The sequence below is a fragment of the Papilio machaon genome, chromosome 4, assembly GCF_912999745.1.
Source record: "Papilio machaon chromosome 4, ilPapMach1.1, whole genome shotgun sequence".
NCBI classification, from domain to species: Eukaryota; Metazoa; Arthropoda; class Insecta; order Lepidoptera; family Papilionidae; genus Papilio; species Papilio machaon.
The window spans coordinates 4,722,986-4,742,216 of record NC_059989.1 but is presented as its reverse complement, the minus strand read 5'-3'; the positions used below and the strand labels follow the sequence as shown (position 1 = coordinate 4,742,216).

General features: G+C 39.1%; 1 protein-coding gene across 1 annotated transcript; it reads left to right on the top strand.

The window, feature by feature from the left end:
• Window positions 1-996: 996 nt before the first annotated feature.
• Window positions 997-19,213, top strand: LOC106710649 (ATP-binding cassette sub-family C member 9). The gene is made up of 26 exons (XM_045677760.1): window positions 997-1,349; window positions 2,660-2,840; window positions 3,178-3,550; window positions 7,767-8,000; window positions 8,081-8,410; window positions 8,767-8,970; window positions 9,040-9,340; window positions 9,416-9,597; window positions 9,668-9,995; window positions 10,070-10,175; window positions 10,486-10,637; window positions 10,780-11,024; window positions 11,141-11,380; window positions 11,964-12,106; window positions 12,738-12,818; window positions 13,592-13,662; window positions 14,119-14,246; window positions 14,337-14,492; window positions 14,588-14,797; window positions 14,914-15,071; window positions 15,174-15,369; window positions 15,442-15,673; window positions 15,780-15,904; window positions 15,979-16,270; window positions 16,360-16,565; window positions 16,693-19,213. Exons 2-26 carry the CDS (start codon window positions 2,680-2,682, stop codon window positions 16,834-16,836), a joined length of 4,998 nt encoding a protein of 1,665 aa, XP_045533716.1. The 5' UTR covers window positions 997-1,349; window positions 2,660-2,679; the 3' UTR covers window positions 16,837-19,213.
• The last annotated feature ends 18 nt before the right edge of the window (window positions 19,214-19,231 follow it).

Sequence of the window (19,231 nt, the reverse complement as noted above, 5' to 3'; positions counted from 1 at the left end):
TTGGTAAGCAAAATAATTTTGGTCACTGGATGATAGCCTAGTATCCTAGATGTTTTTGTTGTGTATTATGATTGATGGATGATTTAACATGAAATGTAACAACATAATCATACGATAAACACATGCAATACTGAAATTAGAGCGGGTGTCGGCGCACTATAGCTGGTTAATTTTATGAACAAACTGAGCAGTAAACTAAATATGAACATGGCTTAACGTGTGCAATAAACGGATCCAGGTCAACGGGGACAATCATTATTAATGCCTATTGCCGCTTACAAACGCGCACAGAATTTTATGTGTGATATTTTTTTCAAGTTATAAAGCTGATTGAGATTCGATAATCCAAAACGTAACATTATTTTATGTTGTTTCCACTATTTATACGTACGCTATTAATTGCCTAACATCTGAAACATATCTTTATGTCTATTTCTTAAGAAGAGAGTGAAAAGGATGACATGTTTTGTACAAATGTTTTAGCGGTGGAAACTCACAATAAAGGATGCATGAACACAACACAGTAAAACCTGTTACGATACCAACTTATCAACCGGTCGTTGTTTGTATAATTTATTACATTGAGTAGTACCTACTTAAAGTTTATTTAAAATTGAACCTCGTACTTGTGCATTTGCACGAATACATTGTATAAAATCTACTAGTCTTCTAGTTATTTAAAAAAAAAAAAAAAAAATGGGACCCACCTGCAAGCACTTCCTTTCGATTAAAATATTTTTCATCAAAATCGGACCACCAGGGGCGGAGTTTCGCGGAAACACACACATAAAAAAAAAATACAGTCGAATTGATAACCTCCTTCTTTTTGAAGTCGGCTAAAAATATAAAGCTACATGAAAAGTAAATCTTTGAAACAGGTTACAGACTGTTTTTTAAGCGATAAGAGTACCATGCCCTATATTACTCTTGCCCGCATAAAAATGTCAGCCAATAATGTCAGTGGAAATACGTTCAATGAATTAGCGTAAATGTTAATGCAGTGACGGAGACGTTTGCCGCTCGCCACACGCTCTGCAGCGGCCATCGGACAAGGTTTATTTGCATGCGACGCGACGCCATTCAATTGGCGTTGCGATTGCGATGCGAGTCGCGGCTACAGATCACTCAGTTTAATTCACTCAGTACAGTATATACGGCGCGCGTGTAGACACGTCACACCCGCCGCGCCACGCACACGCCACGCGAAACAGAAACAAATCGCTGCAATGCCACTAAAACTCGACTAACAATTTCGAACAATGGGAAAACAGTGAAAAAAATATTCTATTTATGTGCTCAGTGAACGTGAATTTCGCGAACTATTTAAAATCAGGATCTGTGTTTTGACGGTAAGTTTGAAAAGATTCACATATTTTAAATTATGAATATTAGTTTGACATGTTTATAAAACAATAATTATAAGTTATTTCTAAATAACTTTTTTATTTCTTCATATGAACAAGTTCCGGTCTTTTCATTTCCATCTTATATGAGTCCGATGTAAATTAATCGTTCTGGGACAAGCGGAAAATATTCCATAGTACTACACGTGTATTAATATAAATATTAAACAATGTGAAGTCAGAAATTGTTAACTGTATTTTGCATTCCTATAAAAGAAGTTTGATAAGCAGTTGAACAATTCATGATGTAGGTACCTACATATTGATGATTCCAGAGGAATTTAAATATGTATTACGTCCTCGGTCAGAATTTCAGGTCGAGTTGGTGTACAAAATTCATGATTTATACTTTTATACTTGACTTAATTATGTCCTTCACGGTCATGAAAAAATTCCGGGAAATTCTACCGTATACCTCAAATTTAGAAAGGAAATCGCAGTCCCTCTGGTTCAAACTATTCATTTATTTTTATTTTTCAGATTACTTTTAAAAATTAAAATAAAATAGGTATACCTAACTTCAGATCAAGACCAATGGGAATATTTTTGAAAATAACACTATCTTACAACTAAATACGAGTTTAGAATTTACTTCTAATGAAGAACACAGAATAAATAGTAGTAATAGTTAACTAGATAAGATTTATAAACGTGAAAACTAGTTGTTTCTTTTTCAATGTTTTTTTTCTCAATGTTTGTTCACGATATATTTATTATAACATACTTTTTAGAGAAGTTTAATTTGCACATTTATTCTGTACTTGACTAATTCTTGATTTGCCTAAAATTGACTGACCGTGCCATTTTTTAAAGTTACTGCATTAATTCGATTTATAAGCTAAACATGAATGTAATTTTGCCATAACACAAATAGCATTACAACAAGTAGAGGACGTAGCCGAGAGATTTTACCTTGATGCTCAATGCTCTCACAAACGTTTTTCAACACATTGTTTTGAGAAATAATGAACGGTATTAAATTTTATTGTTCTCTGTGAATCGTGTGCATTGCATGCCGTAGCGTACTTATAGTTGTTGCTGCAACTTTAAAACAAATACACGTTATTTTACTACGACTATAAACTGTCGTACGACAGTACGTATTTTTTTAGGATTTCTATAACGTCAAGAAAATGTACGCATTCCGTCACCGTAATAACCATTTTATCCCTCTCATTGAAAACAGAGATGACAACCATTATCGTTTACTCACTTGTGATAAGACAGTTGAAATTCACCGGTAGATTTTCCGCAAGGTTTCTGTACCTGTGAGGGAATGGAGGCGGTGTGCGGGGCCGGGGCCGAGGGCGAGAGCGCGGAGCCCGGGTGCGCAACACACGCGCTAACGGCTGCGCTGCACGCGCTGCACCTTTACTGTGCCACGCTCGCCGCCGCCGCGCTCTGCTGCACGCGCTGCTCCCCAGTACGACCGCGCTGGTATATCAGACACACATACACTACACACCGTCCTGATAACTGAGGATTAATTCCACCTGCATTTCCAAACCAACAAGTTAAAGATAATTCAAAATGGGAACATATCTCTCCTTTATAAGTTAGCAGTCCATCTCCACTTTCATTGATGCTTTAGTAATTTGTAGCGAGTTTAGAACATTAACTTATTTCCATTTGCTTTATGACTTTAAGCAAGAAATATAAAAGTGTAATATTTATCTAATTAATGAGAAAAAAAATGATACTCGAGAATCTTATTTATTTATCCAAACGCTCCCTTTTGTACTTTCTGGGCGCTACAATACAAGTAAACGTTTAGGAAGGGCAGCCGCTGGCGTGGACAGAACGTGCGGGGGACGGCCAGCTTGCTACTAGGCGTGACGTGGTGTTGCGGGTTGGCGGCGGCGGCGCTGCGGGCGGACGGCGTCCGACTAGCGCACGCGCTGGCCGCGCTGCTGGCCTGGCTGGCCGCCTGCGCGTTGCACCTGCTGCTGTGGTGGCGCCGTGCTGCCGCGCCGCTCCTCTACCTCGCGATATACTGGCTGCTAGCCTCGGCCGCTGCCGCCGCCGTGCTCTGGCATCACATTCACGCCGGAGCATCGTACACTCATGTCCAGCTCTACGTGCAAGGATTCACTATTGTACTAGCGTTGGTGATCTCAATCGTGGACTGGGTTTGCTTCTATGATGAGGTAAATTTAATTTTTACTTTTTTTATAGTACTTTTGAAGCGTATTCATAAAGTATTATCGCTATTATGATGCATTCGCTATAAAAATGAGCCTACCAAGTAAGGTTAAACATACGTTGCAGCTTATTATTTGTTTTATTTATATGTGTGAATTTTCTAGTTTCAACCGAAACCCTCAAATAATTATAATACACCGATTGATACGACATTTGTACTAGGGCTGGTTGAAAAGAATCCGAAACGACAATAAAAAAAAAAGAAATAAAACAAAATTTTACTAGAAACGTAATTTGCAGTCTTTTACGATCTCAATACATGTAATTTTAGGAAATAATAATTATTTGTTTAAAAAATATTCAGCTTTATAGTGAGACAGTTTTCATTTTCATGAAAGTGGAGAAAACGGAGGTTCGTGCCGTCATAAAGTTCTATGTTTTAAAAGGGGAATCGGCGACCCAGATTCAAACTAAGTTGAATAGTGTGTTAGGGGATTCTTCACCTTCATTTAGCACTATCCACTCTTGGGTGGCAGAATTCAAACGAGGACGAACGAGCTGCAATGACGCTCCCCGTAGCGGAAGACCAAATGAGGTAACTACCCCAGAAATGGTCAGTAAAATAAAAAATATCGTATTAGAAGACCGTCGATTAAAACTCAGGGAGATAGCCCAAATTGTGAACATCTCATCTGAACGCGTTTTGAACATATTACATGAGCATTTATCTATGAAAAAGCTATGTGCCAGATGGGTGCCGCGGCTTTTGAACGACGAGCAAAAGAAACAAAGAGTGAATGTTTCAAAGGAGTGTTTGGAACTTTTTAGACGGAATCCCAATGAATTTCTACGTCGATTTATAACAGTTGATGAGACCTGGATCCACCACTACACGCCGGAGACCAAAGAGCAGTCTAAACAGTGGACTAAAAGCGGCGAACCCGCACCAAAGAAGGCGAAGACGACATTATCGGCAGGCAAGGTTATAGCAACCGTATTTTGGGATGCTAGAGGTGTCATCTATGTGGATTACCTTGAAAAGGGGAAAACAATAAATGGTGCATACTATGCAAACTTGTTGCAAAAGTTGAGTAACGCAGTGAAACAAGAAAGACCCCACTTGAATAGGAAAAAAATATTGTTCCACCACGATAATGCACCGGTCCACACTGCAAAAGTTGCGATGGCAAAAATTAAAGAGTTACGCCTCGAATTACTGCCCCACCCGCCATATTCGCAAGATTTGGCCCCCTGCGACTTCCATCTGTTCCCAAATTTGAAAAAATGGCTAGGAGGGCAGAAATTTTCGTCCAACACTGAAGTGATTGACGCCGTTAATGGCTATTTTGAAGGACTTGACAGTTTTTTTTATAAAAATGGAATAATAGCCCTGGAGAAGCGTTGGTCTAAGTGTATTGAGCTAGGAGGAACATATGTAGAAAAATAAATTAAATTTATTCAAATATCTCTTTTCTCTCCTCTTCATTCCGGATACTTATCAATCAGCCCTCGTAATTAATTTATTAAAGAAATTTTTATTTATATGCACCTATGTCGAGAAATAAGATATAATACGTAGAAATAACATTATCAAAATAGAATCGTTTACATTGAGCTCGTTTGGAAGATATCAATCGCAGCGGAAGGTTAATTAGAAATGACGTACGTCAAGAATTGGATTGATCTATGTACATTTATAACTGGAGGCCAAAATACACTATTCTATTGTTACTTCTTAGTAATTCAACCTTGGATTAAAATTATACTGAATATTCTAAAAGTTTGAAAGATTAATCGAGGGTTTCTAAGACCAACATTCCCTTTTAAAACATATTGTTATCTCCGTTTTGTTAAAGATATTAACAGGCATGACGATATGTTTGATATACAGATTTTGATTTCAAACCCCGACGGCAAAACTACTTGACAGCAAAAAAAATTATCTGAACTAATTAAATTGATCGACTTTTGTTGTTTGATTTCTTGGTTCCAGAGAATATTCAATAGGCACTTACGGCAAAGTTCACACTTTCTACAACTGATTAATAATAAAAATTATATTAGTATAAGTGATAAATGACTGTCTCAAAATCCGATAAGAATGTGTCAATAACGAATTGAAGACATATTTAAAATCTTTGTGAATTCTCTCAATATTTAAACATGTTTCCAAAAAGTTATAAGATTTAGGTCATCTCATATCAAATCCATCGGAGCATTTATCTCAAATATAAAAATCCTACCAATTTTCTTATTTGCTCTATTCGTTAGTTGTCTTTTTATTTTAACACTCATATATTATTTAAATTTCCATCTGACACTCTTGAAGGATGATATCCCAAAAGTAAAAAATACAAAGAAATGATCTCACGATCAGTAAACTTATTCTTTCCGGTATGATTCAACGCTAGCCGAGGAGAAACCAAATGTTTCCTATATCTTTGAACCGAGAATTTGAATGAACGAAATGATGTAATTTTTTTACCAACTAAGGTTTCTTATTTATTCTAAAGAAGCGATAGTCTTACGAACTAAATGGCCGAGTACTTCAACATCTGTTTATTAACCGCGATACTATCAGAGGAAGCGGTTAACGAGCCGCATGTTCATGTCGCCGACGCCATAACATTTTTTTCTCGCATTCCACCAAGGCTATCAACCCAAATTAAACCGTGTGACAAAATATATACGCCAATATAAACATCATTCTAAACTTAGTCGGTATTTACGTAACAGTATAAATATACGCGTTGAATTCTCCAGTGAATTTAATTTATTATAACAGGCACCATCACAAGTAACACTGCTTGCCTTAATCAAAGCCGACATTTTAACATTCTCAACAAGCAAGAACCTCACTAGTTACAATATAGACATGGCTTAAGTACCTCAAAATAAACTATCCATTATAGAAGACTTACATCTATATCTGAGATGTGAAGCTTAGAGTCGACAATAGCAGCCATTATAAATAGTCGATGTATCGGAACCACGCAAACAATGCTCTTTGTCTAATCGGCAGTTGTATTGAAAACAGCAGACACCACAAATACAAAGTGCTCATCGTATTTTAAAATTGTTATGAATAAAGGTAGCAATTTAAATAGACGTGAAGAACGAACGCATTAATCTTTACTAATATTAGAGGAAAGATTTGTATCTCTGTATGTAATGCCGGCACTTCACGTTTGAAATGATTTGCCTCCCAGCTTGGTTCGCTTCATGTGTACCTAGTCTTTTTTATTCTGCGGACAGTCGCGGCAGAAGCTAATATAAAGATAATCAAATGTAATTAAAATACTAAGAGAAATTAATTCAAATAAGTGATACGAACTTATTAGCACTTTTCTTAATTGGTTTAATAAACCAAATGTTGTTAATAGCTTAACAACATTTGGCTTACAGAGAAGTAGTAGAAGCAAGAGAGATCATAAAACATCCAGCAAGACAAGGCTGTTGACCTTTTAGCGAGTTGGGAATGGCCCGACGCCAACAAAATATAACTCATCCCTCTCTATGAGGGAAATCTCTCATCAATCCATAGGACAACTAAATAATTACTAATTCGTTAAATTAACGTATCAATACAATGTGATTCTTAGATTTGGTTCACGTATAATTTAATATATCGAACGGTTCATTATTTCCGACAATGTTTATTCGTACGACAGTTATGACTCACTGCAAGGGTTGAACATGTGTTCGTGTACAAGATTTTAATATTTGCTAAAATAAAGCTGATCGTAAACACATTTATTTGAATACATAATGATGACTAATCAAGTAGTGAATCAACTTTAAACTTAATAATTTGTATTATGATACAACTTGTGCGGCAATCGAAATGTATACCAAAATGCATCACAACGATTTATGAATGGACTCTTTTATATTTTAGTTGAAAAAGACCTTATGAAAAATTTTATATAGAGATCCTGGATCTTAGGTACTTGAAATTTTTTCAATTTAACAATGTCTACAACATTAACCTTAGGGATAGCAAAAAAAAATACAACGGACCAAAACTATTTTTAAGTTTCTCGAAGTAAACAACCCTACCGCTGTAGTTTCACACGAACGCCGGACGTCTGAAAACATTCCTTACGTCTGGCGCCGCCATCCCGTGTTCAGTGTCCGACGCCACATTATATCTAAATGTTTACACTCTACTTATTACAATACTTACCCTGTACATTTGAGTTACTTATAATACTTTTGCAGGTTACGAAACGTAATCACGGACCACAGGAATCATTTACCAAAGACAACGTCACCTACAAGCACAATGAAACTCACTTTTTTTCCAAGATAACATTCTTTTGGTTAAATCCCTTATTGTACAAAGGATATTGTGAAACAACTCACGATGAAGACGATTTCGGTGAGCTGCCAGATGATGAAAAATCCTCAACCATTTATGCACGATTTAAAAAAATATATCAAAAATATAAACAGGTTTGTTTAACTATTTAAGTATAAGTCGATATAGAAATATAACGAAAACTCTTTTTCAGTTCTCAGTTTGCTTATTTCAGATGACAAAATTAAATGATGAAACGGGCGGCATATGGCGGGTCTATTTAAAAACAATATGGCCAAATTTTTATATCGCTGGAGTATTAAAATTATTTGGAGATATGGTCGGACTCATACCGCCTATGGGACTTGCCGTCATTGTCAAGTATATCGAAGATCCTAATATAATATATGAAACGGAATCGCAAGTTACCATACAAGAGTTCATAAAAAACCCTTACGTTATGCTCTTTCTTGTGACAATGGCTTTAGTTATTCAAGGAATACTTTCGCAGAACTCGACCCATTTAGTGACGGTGGAAGGAACGAGATTGAAGACGGCGTTACAAGCAAGTACACTGAAACCTTTAAAAACTAAGATAAACTTAAATAAATTAATTCAACCGCTTCTATATTTGGTAATCATGAACCTTGAATAAGATTGTTTAACGGTTGACCTGCTTTGAATACTTGCCGTCTCTGAATTAAACATGTGATGTCATTTATAAATAAACACTGATAAAGCGTACATCAATTATTTCATAGTATTTAAGAAGAAACGAATTGTCTCGAATTATCAACTACTATTTTTGTTATGCAAACAATAATATTAAAGAATTAAACTTTGTACGTGTGATTAATAGAAGATATACTTATCCTGCAGCAGGTTACATACATATTTTATTTAGTTTCTTTTTCCAAATAGAGTATGGTGTATGACAAATGCATGCGACTAGCGTCATGGTCCTCAACAGACTCGGAAGTAGACGAAGAGTCACCCCTCCTGCAGAGCATCGAGGAGACAGCGCCTTCGCAGTCAGGTCTCATCACTAACCTGATATCTCAGGACACGTACAATGTCATGTCATGCGTCTGGGTGTGCCATTACATCTGGGCCATACCTTTAAAGGTACACACTAGTTTATCTATGTTAATTATTTACATTTTAATTAGTGTTTTATTCGTGTTCCTTTTTTAGGTAGCTGTAATTTTGTATTTACTTTATACAAAACTAGGCGTTAGTGCGATATTAGGCACCGCTGTTAGTATTATTATTATAACTCCATTGCAATTTTACATCGGTAAAAGGCTCTCGGATAATTCCAAGGATATATCAAAATGCACAGATCACAGAGTGTCCAAAATGTCGGAAATCTTACAAGGCATCAACGTTATTAAACTTTATGTTTGGGAAGATTTGTTTAATGAGAAAATTTTGCAATTAAGAGAAGTGGAATTGAGAAAGTTAAACAAAGATTCAGTATATTGGGGAATTCTGAGTAAGTATGTACGAAAATATTTATCAAATCAATACTGGTTCTAGATAAAATCGAAAATGTAATATTTTTTTCCAGCTTTCACGACACAAGCATCTACCATCCTCATAACAGTTGTCACATATACACTGCTATATTTTTTAGACAATGGTAAAGGTTTAACAGTAGTGAATGTCTTAGCCGGACTGGCTTTATTTAATCAGTTGGCAATACCACTTCTTATATTACCAGTGACAGTGCTCATGGTTATTCAGGCTATGGTATGGCAAATTCATAAATAGCTTCAATCTCCATTTATTTACAATCAAATAATTTAGAAAATCATTTTAGGTCAGTACGAATAGAATCAAGGACTTCTTGGATTTGCCTGAATCGAGTAACGTTAAAGAAGATAACTACGGACAAGATGCATCTGACATTAAAGAAAATGATGTACTTGTTAACAATGCTGTGACATCAGTTCCTAACTGTAACATGTATACGGAGCAAGACGATGCCAATAAAGATATTGATATGGAATGTGAAGATCATTTCTTAGAAGACAATAAACCTACTTGTAACGATCAAGAATACCTTATAAGATTTAAAAATGCGGCATTTTCTTGGAAGATGAGAGATAACTCTTGGCTCGATGTTGACGATTTAGATATCCCAGTTGGTAAGCAAGTACGTAATAATCAAGTCTTGAATGTACATTGCTTTATCAATTAATTAGTTTATTTATATTTTTAGGTAAGCTGATAATGGTTGTCGGTTCAACTGGATCTGGTAAGACGTCTCTTCTGTCTGCTGTGTTAGGAGAAATGCACCTTGAAAGAGGAGAAATTAGTTGGAACGGGTAAGTAATATACTTTCTTATTATACCAGTACTACATCTACTTGTTTAATGTATTGAATACATATGATCATGTCTACAGCATTGTTTATGCAAAGCGTCGCTAAGAGAGATCGATTCTGTACTTTCACTCGATGCCCTATACATTGTATAGTTAACTTTTACATCTTCACTGGGTGTAGGAATTTATAACGCATTGCACATCAACGTTTATCACGCTGATGGTTAACCGAAAAATGTCTACAATGAGCTTTCAAAGATCGGCGAAGAGTTAATTGACATCAATGTTATGTATTATTGTTGTTTTGTAAAGCGAGTACAGCGCTAGCTACGCCGGTCAGCCGCCATGGTTGTTGGAAGGCTCCATCCGCGAAAACATCCTGCTGGGCCGACGCTGGAACCCCGCGGAGTACTCGCGCGCTCTCCGCGCTGCAGCCCTTCGACCTGATCTACAACTGCTGCCAGGTAAAGATCATACGATTACAGACAATTAAACTTTTAAAAATGTAACAGAAAACAAAACATAGTAACCTCAATAAAATAGCGACTTTCCTCGTAAGTAGATTAAAAAGTACTTACATAAATGTGTACATGTCAACCTGTGTAGATGGTGACCGCACGCAGTTGGGTCGCGGAGGGTCGCCGCTGTCGGGCGGGCAGCGCGTGCGGGTATGCGTGGCGCGTACGGTGTACAGTGGCGCGCGGCTGCTGGCGCTGGACGAGCCGCTGGCCGCGCTGGACGCCGCGCTGGCCCGCCACGTGGTGGCGCGAGGACTATTACCCGCAGCGCGCGCCGGCGCCACCGTGCTGCTCGCCACAAACAGGCTCGAACTTCTGCACTACGCTGATCTGGTTAGTGGTTACAATTACATATTACTACATACATGGAAAACGTTATTCCGGTATTCATTGAGCATTATGTAGGCTGTCCTGTTTGTATAACCAAGAAGAGTATCTGGTTATGGCAGGTTATAGCAATGGAGGAGGGTCGCGTACGAGACGTGGGCCGGCCAGGATCGGGCGGGGGCCCGTGCGGTACGGCTGGGGAGGGCACGCTGCGACGCTGGGCGAGGCGGGCGGCAGAGGCACGCGCTGCCGTGGCTCGCACCGGGGCCGGCCCACCCGGCGGCTCCGCGCGTGAGCGTGCGCGACTGCAACGCGCTCTTAGCAAAAACAACTTCAATAGACACGATGCAGACGAGGATACGGTAATCTTTACATAAGAACATTTATAAACTGTTGTAATATGCCTGTGGTAAAGAAAGGAGAATCTGATAAAAAAAATACAAACGTACAGGTGCATTCACTATTAAAAAATAAAAATTATTTAAAGCAGTATATAGTCAGAAGAAATAATGTAGAAACTTCACTTTCACCTTTTAACTAACAAAACGAAAGCAAGGTTGTACCGAGGTGAGACGAAAGCGTTAATATTTTATTAGAGGCCGTAAAATCGATAATGTCACATTTCGTCCTAATTATTAATAACATGGACGCGGTTTAATTCAATAGAACACGGTAATAATGTTTGACTTTTTTTATCCTACGTATAGAATTGAAAGCTCCTCCATTTCAATTGAAGTCTACCTAATTCCTTACACCCTGTATTTTTCTTTTAAATATACCTTCTAAAAATTTATCAGAATCAATCAGAATTTCATTTTGGAATTGGCGCCTAAAATGACGTCTTCTTTTAGTGATTGCGTTCTCGCGTAAAATACGAGCAAGTCGTGGAGTTGCGGAAACTATAGCCCCTTACTACTAGTAGTAGTGATAAGTTGTTGTATGCAGGTCGGTATCTGTGAGGCGACAGGAGCGCACCTGCTGGCGGAGGTGCCGACGCGCGCCGGCGGCAGTTGGCGCCGCGGCGCTCGCCCTCGCTCCTCCTTGTCCAGACAGCTCTCCTCACCACCGCCCTCCATGCACCTCTACAAGTAAGCTACGTAATAAAGTTTGTATGTTATAACGTAGTGTAGAGGCGGCAAGGGGATGTCAGGTGAACCCACTGAGGCTTTAGAAAAGCGCGCCTACGGGTGTGCAGTACAGCGTTGTTACTCTTGTCGTATAATCTACACTCCTACTATATATCGTGCTCATTACGACTTGATAAAATTCGATATTTGAAAAATGTTTTAGAAAGTAAGTGCACGAAAAAGAATAAAATAACAATTTTCTGTATATTTAATAATAGCTACTAAGATCGAACCTCAGTAAGTTAAGCACTTAAGCTAATTACTTTATTTGTTGTTTTGAATTGAAAAATATTATCTATTATTGAAATCCTCTTACCGTAAAAGAATACTTGACCTAAAGAAAGAATCGCTGCAAGCGCATTGTCTTGATCTCATTGTGTTAATCTAATTATTTATCATTTGATTACATTAGCATTTCTATTTAGCGTATGACGTCTTGTTGATTTGTACATTTATTTTGTTTTGTACAAAGTGACACTAGGATTTTCTGTATATTTCTTCTTCTTTTATTTCATATATTCTGAAGGTAACCAATTAACTACCTTCAGTACAGCAGTAGATGGCACACCATTAAAAAAGTGTGTCCTTTCAGATGGCGGCGCGAGGTGCGCCGCGCGGTGAGTGCAGAGGAGGGCGCGGGGGAGCGCGTGCGCGTGCATCGGACACTCGCGCGGTAAACATGATTTCACTTTACGCTCCACAACACAACACAACTAACCTACTAACATTCTATATACCATACGAGTATGTTTCTATTTATGTTAAATAGTAAACCATCCTTTCTGATGCCGGGACAGTTAATTATATACTGTATATAAAATAACGAAGTTTCTAAAGAAACAAAATATCAGTTTGTAGTCAATGAGATCTTTAGCAATGCAACAGTCTTTTTTAATAGTTTTATTTGTTCTAATCCCAAGATAAACAACGGTTATTAATAAATAAATAACTGAAGTGAAGGTCGCAACGGTCGTTTTATAAATTAATCAATTTATAACCACGCACACTTAAATTATGTTTGTATAAAAAATGACAATGGAATTTGATGTTACCTACAAATATGATTGTCGTAAAGTTTAACAGTGTGTGTTATATTTTAAACAATCAAAAGACAATCGAATTGCGTCATTGAGTATTCAAATGGAGAATTCATATTACTTCCTGGCTATAAAATTAAGTCACACATCCTTAAATATGTTACACGCTACCTTATAGAAGATTACAGCGAGGTCAATAGTTATAGCGTATAAAGTCTAATTGGAAGGCACACATTACCTTTGATCGATGTCTAACAAGTTCAAATCAAACTTTTTGCATTAGGAACCAAATAAGACGTTACACCAAGGGCTATTCAATTTGTTTAGAAAACCTTTTTTCTAAAGGAAACAAAAACGTATACATGTCTCTGTATATGTAATTACAACATTAATTTTCTGCTTTCTTCAGGTGGACTCCGCGAACGTTGCACAGATTGTTGAGCACCGACAGTGACACGCAACCAGAGGAACAATCAGACGGTCAGTTTTGTAAAACTATATTAACATATGTACTTCTTTAATAAAATAATTTAACTTTATAAAAAATATAATAATACTATAAATTGTAAGAGACGAGGCACACCATTGTTATATTGTTCTTTTACTTTTTTTCTTTTTATCTTACTAATCGATAGCTCCTAAGAATAAGGGCCAATGAACAAATTGACAACTTTACGGGAGAGGCTATTAACGTTTCAACCATATAGGAAAATAGACCGCATACGCCCTTTTACTTCAGCAAAAAATAACATTTACACCTTTAAATGTAAATCATCAATTTGTTACTTTGGCCCTTATACGTAGATCCCATCAAAATATCATAAAACGGATGGATGGGTCGATATTTCTTTATTAGAATGTATATCCAGAACGGTTCAACGGATTTCGATGAAATTTGGCAAAAGCGGGTAATAAAATATTTCTAATTAATTTCAGATAAAGAACAATCTACTACAAAAGATACGACATTTGTTTCGATAACATCCAATGGTATTGAAACAAGTATAAATAATTCAGACAAATTGATTACCGATAAAGAAGATCCGGAACAAGTTATAAGTGAGGTATATATTGCAGATTTTGGACAATATCTGAAAATTTAAGTAGGTTTCTGTGAAAATGAACCAGTGAGACGTTTTGTTTGTATGAGTCAGAGTTCTGTCTGGTGCGCGTACGCGCGCGCGTGCGGGTGGTGGGGCGGCGTGTACTGGGCGGCCGCGGCTGGCGCGCAGGCGCTGGCGCTCGCCGCCGACTACTGGCTCTCCACTAGGGCCGCACAAAATTCACAAGAACCACTTGAAAACGATGAGGTACGAGAAGTTTTTTTATATGAGAAACAAAGGCATACGAGAACGTAGTAATGTATGTTTCTATATTTTTTGCATAAATATACCGTTGTCTTTAGCTATGGAGGTCTGTTTACGTGTACGTGTGCTGGTGCGTGTGCGGGGCGGGTGCGGCGGGCGCGGCGCAGCTCGGTGCGGCGTGCGGGGGTGCGGCGGCGCGACGCGCACTGCACGAGCGGCTGCTGCGCGCCGTGCTGCACGCGCCACCGCACCACGCGCACCAAGCTGCGCTGCACCGCTTCTCTGCAGACATCGCTGTTGTTGATCGGGTGACTAAATTACTAAGCTATTTTACGAGGAGAGGGTTTAACAATGGACGTCTGTTTGCTAAAAGTTATTATAAATACGCTAGGTGCTCTAACAGTTCCATTATCTTTGTGTGCAGAAGCTGTCGACGGCGGTGACACGATGGGCGCAGCTGGCGCTGGCGTGCGCGGCGGCCGCCCTGCTAAACGTGGCCGCCTCTGCATGGACGCTGCTCGCCTGTTTGCCCGCCTTCCTCTGCTTCCTACTGTTACAGAACGTCTACTTACGTAATACTAGGTAATACAGTATCTATCGTATGTTAACCTTAGTTCACAAATCATCAATCATCAGAATCCTATATAATCAGAAACGTTAAAAATACACTTGGTTTTGTCGCAGAGAACTGCAGCGTAGCGAGGCGCGGAGTGCGGCGCGCGTGGTGTCGCTGAGCGCGCAGGCGAGCGCGGGCGCGGGCACGGTGCGCGCCGGCCGGCTGCAGTCCGCAATGCGCGCGGCGCTGCGGGCGCGCCTCGATACCAACCACGTTGCGCTGTTGCTGCTCAACGCCGCCAACCGGTGGCTCGGCCTTTCACTCGTCAGTATACATTTATTACTTCTAATCATTGAAATAGATTAAATATAACAAGTGAATGTATGATACAACAAGGACCTGGTGGGTGCGGCGAGCGTGTGCGTGTCGCTGGGCGCGGCGCTGGCGGGCGGGGGCGAGGGCGGGGGCGGGGCGGCGCGCGCGGGGCTGGCGGGTGCGTACGCGCTGCTGCTGCCCGCATACCTGGCGCACGTGGCCAAGTGCCGCGCGGACCTGCACCTGCAGCTCGCCGCCCTCGAGCGTATCCTCAGCGACACCAAGATGCAGCAGGAGGACTATCGGGAAGATTGTAAGTGCCCTGGATTCTCATGTAGCTACTCTTAAAACTTTAAAGCCAATGCTACTGTAAAACTTCTAAGATAAATCTTTTCTTTCATAATAAAAAATGATTTCAGGTCCGATCCCATCGGGCTGGCAGAGAAATGGAAAAATAGAATTCGAAAATGTAACCGTACAGCACCATCCAGATGCGCCACCTATACTGAAAAATATAAACTTGACGGTTAATCCCGGTGAGAAGGTAAAATTATTTTGACTAAATTTCTGTACTCATTTAATTCTGTATTCATGTAAAGAACGTAAACTTTGGTATAGCTGGCGATATGCGGCCGCAGCGGCAGCGGCAAGTCGACACTTGTGTTGACGTGTGCGGGCGCTACTCCGGTGCTGGACGGGCGCGTGCTGGTGGACGGCGCGGAGGCGGGCGCGGTGCCGCTGCGCGCGCTGCGCCACCGCGTGCTCGTGCTGCCGCAGGAGGGCGCGCTCTTCTCGGGCACGCTGCGGGAGAACCTCGACCCGCTCGCCGTACACACCGACGACGAGATCTGGCAGTGCCTCAAGGCGGTCGGACTTTACGAATTTGTCACGGCGCAATCGGCCGGCTTGGGTAAATTTCATTGTAAAATTCAATCATTTGCAACTGATAATAGCTGATTTTCCACTGTCATTAGGCATTAATTGATTTTGTTTGGTCAGAATGTCCTGTGGGCGGGGCTCGCGGCGCCCGTTGGGCCGGCGGGCGAGGCGCGCGGGCGTGCGCGGCGCGGGCGGCGTTGCACGCGCGCTTCGCGGCTGCGCTGCTGCTGGACGAGCCGGGCGCCGCACTCGACGCGACCGCTGAGCGCGACCTGCTCGCCGCGCTCGCTGCCGCCGCACCCAACACCACGCTCATCACAGTCGCAGTAATTTATTTACCATTATTAAATTAACATTTGACTATAGACAGCACTAACAAATCTGAGATGTTTTAAGTCGGCTCGTCTGTAAATTAATTATTCCATAATTTAAATTTTATAATAATGATTTCAGCACCGTATGTCGTCGGTGCGGGGCTACGACCGCGCCGCGGTGATGGAGGAGGGGCGCATCGTGGAGTTGGGCAGCATGAGGAGCTTGCTGTCGCAGCCCTCCTCGCGGCTCGTGCGCATGTTCGCCACCAACCAAACACATTAGTCTCTCCTCTCGCCTTGTAGCGCGTCGTGAGCTAAACATATTTGTGCAATATGTACATATTGACGTTAACAAACAAATTTTTGTTAGATGTTTAAGTTATTTATATTTTATTCTTTTAACATTAGTTTATAAATGAGTGATCTGACGTCTCATTTATAAGATTTACATGAATGATATTAATATAAATTTTATAACGACGCCATTGCAAATGCACCGAGCGCTAAGATTTTACTTACCTTTTATAGAAAGACTGAAATATTTGAGCCATAACTACAAATTACTTTTTAAGTAGAGGTAACTTAAAATCACATATTGAATCTTATAACTGCTATCGACATATACAATGTATTAATAATTGAAATGTTTTTTTAATAAAAGGATTAAAGGAAAAACAAGATTATCGTTGTGTTTTAAAATTGTATTTCCAATAGAACAACAATTGCAAATAACTAATTTAAAGCTCGCCGTCTCCTTCGGACGCAACCAGAGTCAACGATACATCATAAAATTATATCACTACATAACAAATTACAACAATATTTACGTTGGCACCGATTTACATAGAGTTATATAAAAACATTTGTTTGTCGCAACACAAATCATATAAAAATATTTACTTACAGTAGTCGCATTCGTAAATACACTTATATATTTATACTAAATTAAATCTCGACATCAATAAACTCATACTTTCCACTTATCGACTACGTTGGTACCGTGTGGGGGCGTGGCCTGCGCGGGCGGGGGCGGGGCCTACAATGGAGGGGGCGGAGCGCTCAGCGGACGCGGATTCTTTGGCTGACAGATAGCTACATGTCAGATTATGAATATGACATGGCCTCAACTTAACCTTGGCACAGACACTCGAACCATAACATTTCATTATACTATTATATTTACAGTAATGTATGTACATACGTAAATCAATAACTTGTAGAATTCGACTGCCGTGATACTTGTACTGATATGTATAGCAGACTCTATTTTGTCAAAGATTCTCTTTAAAAAGTATATTAATACAAGTTTTTCAGCAGTAAAGTTCTTCAATAATATAGCAGCCGATTAGAGTCTAAGATGAGTTAAACTTAAGGCACGATACGGTTAGCGAAAGCCCTCGCTTCATCTTTACACAACTTTCAAAGTCGTATTTCATTTAAAAGATGCTAATTTTTTATACAACAGACTAAATGAACAATATATAATCACAGTTTTATGTACTTTCACAGCTCAATTTAAAGAAATGTCCTTCAACTCCGTCTTATTTATAAACTTGTGCGTTTGTTTTATACAAAGATCGGTTGTGAACAACAATATAACACAAGTCAAGCCTACCCGACTTCAAGATAACAATTCTAAACCTGAGTGGATTCTCTTAGTAATTTTTTTCCTTCTATCCAAACAGTCGCACGCATGGTTGACAAAAAATCAATGCAAAAATTAAAGAGACGATTCCAGATTTTTATATTATGGATATGTTTCATGTGAGTTTTGGACGGATTTTGAATTCATTTTGTGATTTAAGAAATTTCACCGATTACATATTTTACTTTTTAGCTGTACAATAATATTCCACTATTTTTTTTATTTACTATTACCAAGTTTTAAGCAAAAGTAGCAGCATACTTTTTTTTTAAAATTGCTGTTAACATTAAAAATTGTTTGAATCAACGAAATATTATAAAAAAAAACAAAGGTCATCCTTTGTCTTGATTACACGGATTTCAATAGTTTAAGGCACTTTTATCTGAACAGCGTAGAGAATTATAGAAAAAAACTTGTTAACTTTCTATTGAATAATAATTAGAATGGTAAGAAACAGTTACCAATTTAAGTACAACATAAATAAAAATCGGCGGGACAAGATGTTGCTTAAAGAATTGAGCGATGACAAGTTATGTGTACGATATGTTTTTTTCTAATGACAATTTACATTAACAAGAACATCGGGCCTAGCATAAATATTTGTGACAATCGCCATCGCTAAATTTGAATTAAAATATATGCAGCAATATCGAGCGTAAACTACACCAAGAATCTTGTACTAATTTTGACATAATTGACTATGATAATACAAAGGCGATTGTCACAAATATTTGTGCTCGAATCCACTGAATGAGGACTTCAGTCATCTGGAGCCACGTGAAAAAGGCACAAAATGACGAGACTATATTTCTCTACTCTGTACTACATTCAAATAGACCGACATAGATATCAGACCCGGCGGGCATAAGTCAAAGTAAAATATGACAGCTCACTACCCCGTCATCATCAAAAAATTTACAAGTTTTTTGTTGTTCTGTAGTTGGTCTTCTATTTTTTCTTTTAGCCCGTTTTCTGTGCCCTTGTATTATAAAATTTCTGACAGAACTAACTCTGATAGCAGCGCCTCTCATCG